The sequence below is a fragment of the Dryobates pubescens genome, chromosome 11 (assembly GCF_014839835.1).
Source record: "Dryobates pubescens isolate bDryPub1 chromosome 11, bDryPub1.pri, whole genome shotgun sequence".
NCBI lineage: Eukaryota > Metazoa > Chordata > Aves > Piciformes > Picidae > Dryobates > Dryobates pubescens.
Window position 1 is genome coordinate 22662557 of NC_071622.1, and position 15354 is coordinate 22677910.

Sequence of the window (15354 nt, forward strand, 5' to 3'; positions counted from 1 at the left end):
ACTAAAATATTATAATACTAAGAGAATAAAAATTAAAAGAATGAAATAAACCCCAAGAAAGACAAGTGATGAACAGTGCAGCTGCTCCCCATCCACTAACCCATGCTCAACCAGCCCCTGACCAGGAATCTGCCCCCTTGGTCAACTCCTCCCAGTTTATATACAGGGCTCAAAAGGGTAGCTAGCTACCTAGATTGATAGACAGATATATTTTTGATGCTCCCAACCCACTTTAGATGCCAGCAGACCCCTTGAAGAGGGCCCCAGACCCCCTCTACATGCTCACAGACCTCCTTTAGATGTCCCCAGACCCACTTTAGATGCTTCCTAGAACCCCTTAGGTGTCCCCAGAAGACATTCTGATATACCCAGACCCATTATAAATGCACAACCTTTTAGATGGCCCCAAACCCCCTCTTGCTAACCCCTACTCACTTCAGATCCCTGAACACCCCCATAAGAATGCCCCAGATCCCCTCTACGTGCTCACAGACCTCCTTTAGATGTCCCCAGACCCACTTTAGTTGACCCTAAAAGATCCTTTGATATATCCAGACCCATTTTAGATGCCCCAGACCCCTTTAGATGCCTCCAGCCCCACTTTGTCACCCTCTAAACCCCTTTACGTGCCCCCCAGCTCGCTTTTAGGTGCAGAGGAAGACATGGCTGGAGGTCATGGGGCTGCAGAGACACTGGAAACCAGAGACCTCCCCAGTCCTGCAGGACCCCAAAAACCTGAAATCCCAAAGAGACCCCTAAACCTCACTGACACCCCACCACCACCTCCTTCAGGACGCTCCAGAGACTCCCCGCGAGTCCCCAAGGGATCCTCCAGACACCTCCAGACCACTTTAGAGGCCCGCCCCAAAACCATTGACATGCCTTCAAAACCCCTTTAGAGGCCACTAGATCCCTTTGCAGCTGGTGGCAGCAAGCAGTACCTCGCCGTGCCCACAAGGCGGCAGCAGTGAGCGTGAGAGTCCAGGGCACTAAGCGCGCCGAGACCTAGCAGCGTCACAGAACAGCCCAGGCACTGTGGGGATCTGACAGACCCCCCAAAACCACATTGAGACCCCTCCGATTCTTTCAGAACCCTCTTGAGACGCCCCCAGGAGCCCCCAGACGACCCTCCAGAGGCCCCCAGACGCCTCTATATACCCCCAGAACCCTTTAGATGCCCACAAATTCCCCTTTGATACTCCCAGACCCACTTCAGACGCCCGCAGACCCCTTAAGAGTCGCCTGCTTCCGACTCGGCTCGGCTCCCTTTGGCTTCGTCCGGCTCGGCTGAGTTCGGCTCCTTTCGGCTTGGCTCCGTCTCCCCCCGGCTCCTGCCTGCTCGGCTGAGTTCGGCTCCCTCCGGCTCGGCTCGGGTCCATCAGACTCTGCCTCCGCAGCCCATGCGTAACAAGGCGGCGCACTTAGACGCATGTGCCGAATCCGTAGCAACGCGTCGCTTAGACAAGGCATGAGCGGGGCCGTAGCAAACGTGCCGCTCCTGTCCCGTAGCCACGAGGGGTTCCGTGGCGCACCCGGCCGCCCCGCGGCAGCACGGGGTGCTCGGTGGTGGATTGGTAGCGCCTGCCGCGGCGACGCAAGGGCAGTGCGGGGGCTGCGGCTGCGCGGCTGCCCCTCAGCCATGGCGGACGAGAAGCTGGAGGCGCTACGGCAGCAGCGGCTAGCTGCAGACCGAGCCCGGGGTAAGGCGCCGGACGCCTACTCCGCCACCGTGCCAAGGGCCTGTACCTCCGGCTCTCGGGAAGCCGGGAGCGGGGGAGAGGACGGGGCGCAGCTGGAGCAGGTCTCTCTGTAAATTAAGGCTTCGCCTGCGGGGCGGGAGGAGCGGGAAGGGGCACGGCCTTGCCGGTTGCTTTTGACTGGAAACGTCGCCGACTGCAGCCTGAGTGACAGGTGGGGGATGAGGACCCGGCCGCGGCCACCTCCTGCTGCATGAGCAGTTACCGTCTTCAGGGCGTTTTGGGCCTACCCCCTGCCCTGTTTGCTCAGGCTGCTGCTTTGGAAGGTTCAGTGAATAAACCTCCCACCGTTTTCTGTGCCACTCGCAAGTTTATGGATTACCATCATTAGCCTTTTCGGTCACCTTATCTTTTAGAGCTCAACCGTGTGAGCCTGTCCTGTGTTCCTTGTATGGGGATCTTCCGTACCTATCTTCCACCCTTGTTTCCTGTCTGTCTGGATTTCCATTATGCCTATTAATTTTTAAGTGCAGATTCACTGTAATTCAATGCTAAGATTGCATTTTCTCCTGTATTAGTAAATGCAAAGTATTACATTGAATGGCATTTGGCCATAGCTTACTTGAGTAGGTTTATATGCTTTTCTGTATTCTTCTGGGCTTTGGGAAGGTACATTATCTTAGACCTGAAAGAAGGGCCTTTTAACGTCCAAGCCTACAACAATCTGTGGACAGATGTAATAGCATTATGTGTCACACTAATCTGGATTGCTGCCATCCTATGCTTTCCTCACAAAGCATATTTATTTGTTATGACAGCAGATTCTTATTTTCAGGATCTCATCCATGGTCAGGGAGGTTGAGCAGGCAGATTTAGCCAACACCAGCTCTGCTGGAATACTTAAACTTACTGGCCGGTGTGGAATGGTTTTGATGATATTTATTCTGTTCTCATTCTTCAGAGTAATGGCATGGCATTTATTGCCTTTTTGTGTGTGTGGTTTTTTGGTTGGTTGGTTTAGGGTTTTTTTGGTGTGTTTTTTTTTTGTGGGTATAGATGTGTTTTTTCCCCAGATCTTGCTTTGAGATGCTTGCTATGATAGAGAAAATGAAGAGCCTGCACCAAAATGTTCTAAGAGTGATAAGAGAGAGGTGGCTTCATGTATCCTGTACCCAGGAAAAGGTTTTTATTTCCCAGGTTCACTGGGAATTACAAATACTCACACCAATTCTCATCAGCTGAAAAATAAAATCTGTAAGAAAATTTTAAACCTGTTGTAGGCCTTTTTGCTAGGAAGAAGTCAAATTGTTAGCTTCTTCCACAGTTACCTGCTTTATTCATTAGCATTTAGGGAAGAACCAGAAGTACAACTTTCCAGATTTCCTGAAAGACAATGGGTTAAAACAGGAAAAATTAGGGTTTTTTTCACTCTGAAGTTTACAATAGTTTTGCATTTCCACTTAAATAATTTAAGTAGGCTAAGGTACTTTCAGCAGCCCTTACTGCTAGGAGAATCTATTAAGGAAGAAAACTTATTTGTAAACTGTCATTCAAACAGATTTTTGCTAATTTGATTATTCACTCATGACATACTGATGAGGAAAAAAAAAATGGCTTAGCATTCTAAATAAAGAGCATTTCAGTTATTTTTTAAACCTTCCCTATATATGATCAGAGATAGTGTATCTGCTATGAAGTTCAGCAAGTAACAGCTGCCAGCTGCAGCTGTCTGTTCCAAAGTGCTTGTTTTGGTCTGTTACTGCAAGCATTGAGCCTACCACCAGCTGGGTTTTTTATCAGACTGATTCATGAGACAAAAAGTGCTGAGAAGACCCAAACTACATAAACTAACTAAACTGGAAACACAAGAGACAGTAATTAACTTCCAGTTACTCAGGCTGGAGGGCAACTCAGGCACACCTACTCCAATACCCCATGATATGAGTATGTTCCTATTAGAGTATACCCTGTTCATAGGAAGACATGCTGTACTAACTCCTCATGAAAGTGAGATCGTGTTGTTTGTATACAGATCCTAGCTTTCTTTTATACAGCCTAGCCTTCCTTTTATCACTGTATTCCAGAGACATTACAATTAATAAAGAAGTCATACCTGTTTTCTTGAGTGACTCCTGGATATACAGGTGCATGAATTCAATACCAAACATTTCCTGTTCCTCCTCCTCCTCTTTATTTTCACACCGAGGGAGTGTTACTTCTAACTCCAGTGGGTTGTCTCTAAAGTTGACAAATCTGACGGTTCACCAGAAAAGGTTATTTGTTCAGTAGGTTTTGTTCAGAGAAACTGTTTTGAAACTGAATTGAGATTCCTCAAACAGTTTTTTGAGCAAAACACAGTCTCTTTCTTAGACTAAACTCATCACTGTATTAATAGTATTAAGTAAACTAAGCTAAAAAGAGCCTTATAATAACAGTAGCTAATTGTGGTGGGAAGGAAAAAATCCCACTGCAGTTGAGTTTCAGGTTTTTACTCTGTTCTCAGCCTCACTGAACTTTTACAGATGACTGGGTAAGAACAAGAGTGTAAATGCCTGTATCCTCCCAACTTTGCCAGCCTTAGCTCCCTCTGTTCTTGGGCTGCCCCTGGGCCTTATTTGTTTACAAAGAGACACTGATGCTTTCTAAACATCTTAAAACGGCAATTGTCTTGCTGGGTTAGATGCCATTTACTCAGACCAACATTGGTTCTCCAAAATGGCCAGCATCCAGTAATTCAATTCAAAATGCAAGCAGCAGGGAAATTTGTCTCAATATACAAAACAATCTCTGCTCGCAGGGCTCACAGCCCTGCTTCCCCAGGATGGGTGTAACCCAGCACACAATCTTACCAGTTCTATCCATTAAAGATGGGTATTCATCCTTTTTTTTATTTTTCAAATCAAGTATAGGAGAGTTTTATCCATACCTGTTGTAGTTTGAGCTGGGTGCCCCCCTGGTGCATTCACTTCCTGTGTCCAGAAGTCCAGCCCAGAGGGATGGACACAGGAAATTGTGTATTCCCTACCATAATTCTTTGCACCACTATAAGATCCAGTGCGGAGTCTGGCACTTCCTCTTTCCTTCCCTCTCCGAGACTTGGTAACTGGGGGAGAGATCTCCCGGCCATGGGCCTGATTGGGCCCAAGGCCACAGGGGGATGGGCAGTCTCAGGCCTGGCCAGCTGAGACTAGCCCAGCAGAGGGAGGGGGAAGAAGGAGCCCTGGGGGTTTTGCATGCACCCTCAGGTGGGGATGGGATCTTTCTTTGTCACTGCGCTTTGGGTCTTCTGTAACATTCACTGCTTTCTATTTAAACTTTCATCACCTTTGCAATCCGTTTGCCTGAGTTGTTATTTCTGCCTGTGGTGGGGAGGGGACCTGCCCCAACCCATTACATTTTTTTGGCGCACCAACGTGGGGCCGGGCAATTAAGTAATTAGGTTGATTCATTGCTTGTCTCAGCCAGAGAAACGAAATGAAGGTGCTCTGGGTTTTAGAACGTTTATTCTTCTCGGTCTGTGGCATGTTGGTCTACCGGTACTGCATCGGGTTGATGTTAGACCAGATAGGTAAATATTTAATGCGTAAAATCTATTTGTGGTTTATGCATAGGATCCAGCTGTTGTATAAACACTGTTTGGGTTTTTTTCGGCTCACTAATTACGGCAATAGAACGTCTTCCTTCCTTCGCTGTCCCTTTCGGCTGGATCTGCTTCTGGGATTCTGGCCAACTAAGATAAGATACTAACTCCCTGTGCAAGGCCTTTATTCTTTTCCTGCCCTGTTAACTGTCCTCGTCTCTTCTTTCTACCTCTTTTGGGGGAGAAGGGAGGTAGGGGGTTGAAGGGGGCACAGGGGGAAGCCCCCTCTGTGGGGGGTCTGGTTTCTGGTTGAGTTCATTTGCTGTATATTCCTGTATATATTGTAAAATACCTGTATTTGTTGTGTTACACAGAATCTGTTTCCTTGTACAATATACTCTCATTTCTCCGACTGGGTTTAGCCGTGGTCTCTTTCTCAGTGGGGGAGGGAAAGCAGAGCCTTTCCTTTCAAACCACCACAATACCACACAGAATCACAGAATGGTCCTTACATCTACTCCTTTGTCTTTACGTACAAATGCTTGACTTCTTGGTGGCAAAATTCTACATTTTGGCATTTTTATGCTTGTCACATGTTTTTATGGCTAGCTCTTGGCTTTAGAGAGCAGTATAAAAGGCCAAAGTGGCACTTGGACCTTCTAGAAATATATTACAGTCTCCTTTTTTGTTTGGGACCGTGACTATCATAGCTTCTTTAAATGATGTGTGCTACACAGCTTTCTTGACCAGATCCTCAGCTGTTCTGAGTCTGCGTAATTATGCTAATTTATATGGGATGGTGTCCACCTGTGGACATGCCTTCTCCACTTCCTTAGTGTCACTTTATGATTATACAACTCCAGGTTGGCTTTAAAGCCTATCTTCTAGTATTTTTATCTATATTTCCATTGTTTTCTTACCTCAGGTTTGCCATGTCCTTCATACAAACTGGAATATCTTTTAGTTTGTTGTTGCTAAGAACAAGAGTACTAAGATTCTTCATATTACCAATGGTTTCTGGCAACGAGTTTATCTCATTCCTTTGGAGCCATAAAGTGTGGAGATTTTCCATTCTGTGAAACAGGTATTTGGGTAATTATTGAGATTTAGAAAATTCATCTCATGAATTGTTAATATAAAGTACTTGATTCACAGCCACATAAAGGACTTCCATAAAGAATGCAACAGTTCTCAAAGAAACCCAAATACCCAAGATAATCACCTGACCACCCAGTGAAAATATCGCTGGCAAAAAATTTGATACCAAGTTTATTGGGTTTTGAAGGTATTATTGCAGCTCATCCAAAATACCACATCAGAGCTGATAAATCTTAAGTTTGTAGTGGGGTTAATATTAAGTAGGATTTGGTGATTATACTTTCAATGCAATGAAATTGAGACCAAAATGTGAGCTTTGAGCTTTACGTACCTGTAAATTGCATCAGGAAGCTCCTGGAGTTTATTTCCTCCCATATCTAACCATTCTAGATTCGGCATGTTGAGGAGAGCTGAAGGGATGGCAGTAAATTGATTCATGCACAAATCTACATGTGAAAGCTTCTTTAAATCACTGAGCTGAAAGGGAAAATCAATACAAGTTTATTACAGCAGTGCTGTAATAATGTTGACTGAATACAAGAAACAATTTTAAAACATGACAACACATTTTGGAGTTAGAATGAGTTTGGAGTTACATTACCTAAGGTATGTAGGTTTGAAACTCACCAGGTAGAACTTTTATCTCCCACCTAGTAGTGAGTGCTTTAACTGCTGAAAAGCTGAATGCCATGACTACAATGCAGACATACCCCTAGCCTTGAGAAGAAAAGGGGATTTAGATACTACTGTCCTTACTATCTCGTACTCCATGCAATATGCCATTTTTCACTATTCAAATATTTAGATCTTCATGGATCAAATTACATGGACTGTGTTTTAGAGTGAACCTAGACAGCTTCCATGTTCTGACATCTATTACTATGGCAGTACACTCTAAAAATTAAACACAGCATCGCTCAGTGTTGCAATATTTGGTATTGCAGTATTAGTTGCAGTCCTTTGGTGAATCATGCCTTCAGGTACTTTTACAATGTTCAGGTGATGCAAAAATGTTCTATTGCAAATCTGGTCCAATTGTTTAGACACTGAATGCCACTCAAGTACATATAACCAAAGCTTCATGGTGTTCACTTTGTCACAACCTCCAGTAGGACAGAACTATGTATTGGCTATGAACTGCTAGTTTAAAAGCTATCACTGTACGTTATGCCGTGTAACCTGTATCCACACAGATTTTGTCAACTCTGAATTCTGATTAATAGTGTATATTTTCATTTGAAGATTTGTTGTTAGGTCTGGACTCAATGCATTTTGCAAGTCACAGTCAGCTCAAACTATTGCCATTACTCTGTTTCAAAATAAATGAAAACAATCAAATGCCATTACATACTTGTCATCTCCAAGAGACCAATACTTGGAGATGCCTAGCTCCCTCACGTTGAGGTCAGTCCAAATTAAAGCTCAGTAGCAGATGAGCACTTAATTCTATTCTCTCTTAGTTGCTTTCAACATCTCAGAACAACATTTGTTCAACTCGTCGTGCATAGGCAGCAGTATAAATGACATCAACCCTTTTCATAGCTAACAGCTCTGATAAAGATGCTGCTGCGAAATGTGCATTAAACAAAACAAAACAGTTTGTGAGAACCTGAGGAGGAAGATCACAGATATTCCTGTTGACAGCCAGCTCCAATCTTTCCAAACTGACGCAGCTGCTTATTTCCTTAGGAACAGACTTTATTCTGTTGTAACTGAGCAGCAGCTCTTGCAGGCTAGTCAGCTGGCCTGCAGAGAGCACAAGTGAGAAATTATAAATGTTCACATTCGTTCTATCTGGAATACCATTTTACTTGATTTATGCTACCCTTATACTGTTCTGGAAGTGTTCTGTGTTCTCAAAAAAAACCCAAAACAAACAAACAAAAACAAAACAAACAAACCCAAACAAAAAAACCCCACTGAAATTCAAAAAGTAGAGCTTCAGGACTCTTTAGTACAGAGCTGCACTACAAAAAAACCTCACCAAACCCTCAAGAAAGCCCCTTATGAACACAGGCTACTCATGCTGTGGACTCAGAACACAAGAGCTGGTTTTCAATATAATTTTTCTAGCTGCATTCTGATGTCTAATAGCTGCTGTGCTTACAAGCTTATTTCCTCATGGGGAACTTTCATAAAGATGTCCCCTCCATCCAGCTTTTTTTTTTTTGGCCTTTTTTAATTTATAGGGAATTGATAGTTTTAAGATCTGTCAGATTTAAATAATCTGTTTTAAGTACTTAGCAGGAGTGTTAGATGAGCCAAGTGCACAAAAATGGCATGTTTGTGTGGTTTCTTAGAAAACCAACTTAAAAGCAAAGCAGAGCTCACCAATTTCCTTAGGTACACTTTCAATTGAGTTCCGGGATAGATCCAGGACAACAAGATTGTGAAATCTTCCGACGAACTGAGGAATTTTCTGCAAACTAGTTCTATGAAGCTGCCATTCCTGGAGATGGAGTAGTTTCAGTAAGCATGAAGGTAGTGTCTAAGACAAGAAATATGAACCAGAAGAAATTCAGCTTAATATACATGAACACAGGCTTAGGCATAATTTTATCTGAAACAGTCTTATGATTAAAAATTGAAAAATAAAAAAAATAATTGAAAAAAATACATATATCTCCTCCTTAGGCTATACTGTAGCATCCTGAAATGAACACCAGCAATGTGGTTCATTCTCACCATACACTTAACTTGCCTGCTTTTTCCTCCTAGGTTTCAGATATCAGTACTACTGTCATTGCTTCAAAACCCTCAAGTCTGCCTTTTGGTTTTTTCCCCTTTTTTCAACCAAAGGCAATATAATGGAAGAATAAACCTATCTAAATGGCTTTTGCATCCAAATGGTGATCTGCATTGTATTTCCTATTCTGTTAAGAAAAACTGAGCAGCTGAGAGCAGGGGGGATGAGGGATAAAAAAAAGAAGTACAAAGTCTATGCTATGAGCTCTGAACAAGAAGCACTGACCTAAGTACCACCAGAGTATTGCTGGGTGTGGCTGTCACTTACTGGCCTAATTCTCATCACTTCATTAACACCTGCATTTCTGTGTGGCTTAGACCTGACTGTTAGCTTCCACTCTGTCCCTGATTCCACAGCTCGCTGCTTTCCCCCATGCATTAGAAAATAAAACAAAACAGCCTCTTGGAATGCACCAGCTCACTCTCACTCTTACAAAGATGTAAACACCACCAGGATATATTTTCATGCAGCTGAACACAGAGGGTTTTCACCTGGATACATTTCAGTGTGTGTTAATGTTAATGCAGAAAAGCCATGTGGGCTATTGTCCTGGTTTGAGGCCAGGCAGATCCTCTCTTGCCCCCAAAAGAATGACACTCACACAAATGGATTTACAGAAGTGATGGAAAGTTTAAATGGAAAAACAATTGGTGTTTTACAGAAAGCTACAAGCATAGTGACAAAAGAAACCCAAAGTGTATAGAGTCCCCTACAGCACACCCAAAAGCTTCCCCAACACTTTCCATCTCCCCACCTAAGGGTATACCCAAGACCCCCCAGGGCTCTTTCTTTCCCCCCCACTGCTAGGCTAGTCTAAGCTGGCCAGGTCTGAGACTGCCCCACCCCTTTCTTCTCCTGACATTAGGCCTAGCCAGGCCTAAGAGGCCTTGAGATACTCCCCCACCATTACCCAATAAGGAGCATCTCCCAACAGGAGCAGAGAGGGAAGAGGACAAAAACCCCTTTGTAGATGGATTTATAGGGTAGAGGATATTATGGGTATGAAATACGCTATTTCCTGTGACCACCTACTGGGCTGGATGCTTGGGACACTGGAGGTGTAGCTTGTGTGGCAGGAAAAGAAGGCACCCAGCCTAAACTGCCACAGCTATATTTTTGAAGACTAATGCTATATTTTTGCAGACTAATGCTTAACATTCAGGACTGAGAAGACCAGCTTGCTTTTATATTCTCACAACAGTGTCTCAGTTCACTGGCAGCAAAGCACAGTGAGCACTTCATAGATGAAAAATAGCACAACTGTGAGTGTAAAGGTGTAAACAGTAGCTTTCTAATACACTATTCAACCCCAGCAACATTCATTGCTATCAACATTACCTTCCATTCTTCTTCCTCTATCCTTAAAATTGCTCTTCCACCTTCATTAATAACCTTTTCTTTGAGCTTTGCTAAAGCAGCTCTCTCCTCCCAGACAAGCAATAGCCTAGAAGGGAAAAATACAGAATTAACCAGGTTGGAAAAGACCTTTGAGATCCTCAAGTCCAACCTATCACCCAACACCATCTAATCATCTAAACCATGGCACTAAGTGCCTCGTCCAGTCTTTTTTTAAACACTTCCAGTGATGGTGACTCCACCACCTCCATGGGCAGCCCATTCCAATGGCAAATCACTCTTTCTGTGAAGAACTTCTTCCTAACACCCATCCGAAATCTCCCCTGGTGCAGCTTGAGACCATGCAAGTTGCCTGGGAGAAGAGACTGACCCTCACCTGGCTACAACCTCCCTTCAGGCAGTTGTAGAGAGCAATAAGGTCTCCCCTGAGCCTCCTCCAGGCTAAGCAACCCCAGATCCCTCAGCCTCTCCTCATAGGCCTTGTGCTCCAAACCCCTCACCAGCTTTGTTGCCCTCCTCTGGACACATTCCAGCAACTCAACATCTTTCCTAAACTGAGGGGCCCAGAGCTGGACACAGGACTCAAGGTGTGGCCTAACCAGTGCTGAGTACAGGGGCACAATGACTTCCCTGCTCCTGCTAGCCACACCATTCCTGATACAGGTCAGGATGCCATTGGCCTTCTTGGCCACCTGGGCACACTGCTGGCTCATGTTCAGCCTGTCAACCAGTACCCCCAGGTCCCTCTCTGCCTGGACGTTCTCCAGCCACTCTGACCCCAGCCTGTAGTACTGCATGGGGTTGTTATGGCCAATGTGTAGAACCTGGCACCTAAGATGTGTTAAATCTCATGCTGTTGAGCTCTGCCCATCTGTCCAGTCTGTCAAGGTCCCTCTGCAGAGCCCTCCTACCCTCTAACAGATCAACACCTGCCCCCAGCTTGGTGCCATCTGCAAACTTACTAATGGTGGACTCAATCCCCTCATCCAGATCATCAGCAAAGATATTGAACAGGATGGGGGCCAGCACTGATCCCTGGGGGACACCACTAGTGACTGGCTGCCAGCTGGATGTGGCACCATTCACCACCAGTCTCTGGGCTTGGCCCTCCAAGAAGATGATCCATTCAGTGGTGCATCAGCAAATAGAGACAAAAATTACTACACATTCTACTTTGTGGAACAGAGACAGTAGTCTTTTGGGATGTCAAGCAACATTTATTTTATCTGGATGCTAATATACTGTCAGTTTGAGGCTGAGGTAATTTATAGCAATCCTACAGAGTTTTACAGTTCTTCAGATTTACAGTCCCAAGGGAGACATAACTTTATGTTCTGTTGCCTTGCTGCTACATGATGAAAATGAAGTCATGTGGAATTAAGTTTCAAAGCCACCGATTTTGAAGCATTCTCCTAAAACAAAAGCCTTCAGTTCCACCAAAGGTAAGTGTAATCAAACAGGATCAATCAGCTAAGGATTCTTTCAGCTTGATTTCCAAAGGGGACTGAAACAAGAGTTATGCTAGTATTTTCCTTCAGTAAATTTTCCATTTGTTATTCCATTTCAATAACACCTGACAAATTACGAAGAGTTCCAAAAATAGAATGCTAAATTTCTTCACATTTCATGGAATTGCTGGCCAGACAGAAGACCAAGTGACCCTGCTAATGCCTCTACTGAACAGAAACCACAGCAAATTAAATCTCCATGGGTTTGCATATCCACACAGGAGAGGATTTTAATATCTGCATTTAGGTGATTTAGTATATATACTAACATTGTTATCACAGGACACAATTCATGGTTTGACCTGACCATTTTGCTGGATTCTAATCAGTGGGGATTTTGCTGGAGACTTGAACTCTGGATGAGTTTGAAAAGGCAAATGGTATAACTTCTCAATTAAACAGTTTACCTACCTTCCTGCAGACCTCTGTCTGAACTCCTTTTCTTTCTGTAATTCTTCATTTATCTTGTGTATTCTCACTTCCCAAAGTGTCTTCACTGCAGAGAATGTTCCAAGGCAAACCACATTTGCAGTCATGATCCTTACATCTTCAGATTCAGTCACAGGAATCTGACTGTGAATTTCAGGCTCAATGCATTGGTACAGGTATCACCTACCAGATGGGAACAGTGATGTGAAAACTAAAATATGCAACACTTATTTGGATTATATTACTAAATGTAGTTAATGTACAGAACTGACATAATTTTACCAACTGCTTTCTTCTTATAAAAAGGGATAATGGCACCTAATTAAATTTTCTTCTAATAAGAAATGGTATTCTTGCACTCTCTCTGTATTCTTAGTGAACAACTGCCTCTCTCTCAGTTCCTTCCATAATTAAATATAGAAATAAGCATTCATTCCCTTTCCAGGAAGAAATTGAGCTGTTACCTGCAATTTAAGGCAGTTAATTCTTGGTATAGGCATCCTAGCAGCTACCTGATATAAACACTTGTAACTAAAGGAGTCTTGCACCTGAGGGAAACTCGGCTCTTGCTGAAAATAAAGTAGTACATTGTATCTGCATTCATTTCCTTCACTCATTGTAATACATTTTTGTTAGTAATGCATTACCTTTAAGAAAAGGCTTCCAAATTCTTCAGATTTCTCTGAGGCCCTGCTGAGTGTCAGGATCCACACTTAAAAAAAATAATAAAATTCAACCTCAAATTTTGAAGACCTCTCTTCCCTGTGAGATCATTAATAAGTATTTTCCTGCAAAGCAGAAAAGCAGGATACTCAGTCATCCTAATCAGTGCAGCCCTCTAGAAAGCATTCTTATTGCCATTATCTTAGTATTTGGGGAAGAGAGATTTTGGACATGAACTGGAGGCAAGTTATTGATATTCTGGCAAGCTAATAGAAGTGTACTCTGAACATTTGTGATCTGCATTCTCCCTTTCAAATTTTTTATTAATATCTGCAGTGACAGGTAAGAACAATGTCTTACGTATCCTTTCAACAGAAAAAAGTGGGGATAACTTTCTTCCAAGCAGGTAGATAACAATAATAGTGGAATTTCAAGTCTTTTCATACATATACTTCATACATATGCATATACAATAACAGCTGCAGGTATGTCTTTTAGAGCTATCTTTTCTGTCTTAATTTGTTCCACTGTAATTCTCTGTGGCATGGATAAATCAGAATTGCTTAGTGAATATTTTTGTGTTCAAACTGTCCATCCATTCTGTTTTACATTTAATATCCAAGTTATTTATAAACCTTGATTATACTGAAATCACAATCAAGTTATAATACTTGAATAATCTAGTCCTGTATGTTATTACAAAGGATTCTTGACTGCGCTTTGTTAAGGAAAGATGGCAGGATTTGACAGGTGACACAAATGGCAACCACAGTGCGGTCTGGCATTTGAGTTCCTAAAGAGGGATTGAATTCTTTCCTCTATAGAGAGGATTGTATCCTCCTCCTCCTATTCCCCACATAAATGCGATCACATTTACTAGTTAGAAGTATTAGCTTCTTTTTCAGTGCTCCTCATAGTAATTACTTTTCCCATTCCTTGTCTCAATATGCAACAGTAGTGACTAAGACGTAGTATGAAGTTTTTTGCTATGATGCATGGTTACAATTTAAATTTTCAGGATTAAGTTTCCAGTGATAAATGTGATTTTCCTGATCTGTAATTTCTTGTTGTTTAGAGACATTTTTTTGAACTACAAGCCATTTTAGGTAGAAAACTAGAGAGCTTTCTATATAAAGGGTGCAGAAAATAGACATTTCTTAATATACATACTGCTAAAGCCAGTATCAGACTATACAGTCAAAACCATATTTATTTTTAGTAAATAGTTTTCCAGTATACTGGAAAACTATTTTTGCTGTGGAATGTCTGTTATTCAATAAATATTGCTGTATAAACCATGAAATATGAAAGAGCACCACATTATACAGCTTCTTTTCAGGGAGATGCAATTATATAATAACAGAACTACCATCAAAAGCTTCTTGTTCTTAGATATTATTATTTGTCAGGGGAAAAAAAATCCCATAATAATCATGCCATCGCAGCCAGCAATTCAGAAGTGAATTCCCCAGCATGTCTGTAAAACAACTGCAAATTTACTCCTAAGTAATCAGACTTCCCAACAATTTCACCTCCAAGCATCTGAAAGAGTTTTAAGAAAAACTTACCTCAATTTAGTGTTTTCAAGGGTTTTCTGTGACTTTTTGCTTTCTAAGTAAAAGCAGAGAGAAACTGTGAATCTTGTCTATACCATCAAAACCATCTAGGACTCTCACTCAGACTCCAATGCAATGTCAGTCCAGTTCTAATTTTATCCTATGCTGAGAATAGAAGGTATCACATGAGGCACTGCTGCCAGACACCCAAGCATTTACAACTCCAAATGTCTTCCCAATTCACTGAACAGCACTGGACTCCCATAAACTCCTGGATTCCCAATAGCAAAAGTTACAAATTGTGAACAGAAAGAACAAAGGACTACTTGTTATGTTCCATGATGAAACATAGGCTAGGCTTAAATTCAAAATGATAATTACCTGTTTAATAATGTTTCTCTGAAGGATAACCGAGTTTCAAAGTGCTATTAAACGGCAACTGACTGACTAGGAAAAGTATGACATCACTAAGTATTTTATTCATTACTTTTGCCCATGCTGAAATTCTCCTCTTGAAGATTTTTAGTGCAAATTATCCAAGTCCAAGCAGAAAAGTAATCTTTATAAGGATGTGCAGAGGGGCTACTACTCACCCCTTTTCATGCCTCCAATCATGAAATGTTTTTAACATTCTATTTCTTCAAACAGCCCTTGGAGAAAACAAAAGAACAACTCTCAGAATCTTTTTCTTCAACCACAAGGAGAAAGACAACAATAATCA

At 42.5% G+C, this 15354-nt stretch overlaps 1 protein-coding gene across 1 annotated transcript; it reads right to left on the minus strand.

The window, feature by feature from the left end:
- Nucleotides 1–2770: 2770 nt before the first annotated feature.
- On the minus strand, nt 2771–12805 carry LRRC39 (leucine rich repeat containing 39). Its single transcript, XM_009905361.2, has 8 exons — nt 12397–12805; nt 10460–10565; nt 8707–8863; nt 7985–8121; nt 6707–6852; nt 6198–6350; nt 3811–3950; nt 2771–3080 (listed from the first exon to the last, which is right to left on the minus strand). The coding sequence occupies exons 1-8, from the start codon at nt 12519–12521 to the stop codon at nt 3031–3033; spliced, it is 1014 nt and encodes a 337-aa protein (XP_009903663.1). The 5' UTR covers nt 12522–12805; the 3' UTR covers nt 2771–3030.
- Between the last annotated feature and the right edge of the window lie 2549 nt (nt 12806–15354).

What these genes read in the sequence shown, in the direction of transcription:
- LRRC39 (XM_009905361.2), bottom strand. Translation starts at nt 12,521, where the DNA reads ATGACTGCAAATGTGGTTTGCCTTGGAACATTCTCTGCAGTGAAGACA. An exon ending in TAGAGGAAGAAGAATGGAAG is followed by an intron (nt 8,864 to 10,459) that starts GTAATGTTGATA and finishes TTCTTGTCTTAG; the next exon opens with ACACTACCTTCATGCTTACT. An exon ending in AAGTGTACCTAAGGAAATTG is followed by an intron (nt 8,122 to 8,706) that starts GTGAGCTCTGCT and finishes TGCTCTCTGCAG; the next exon opens with GCCAGCTGACTAGCCTGCAA.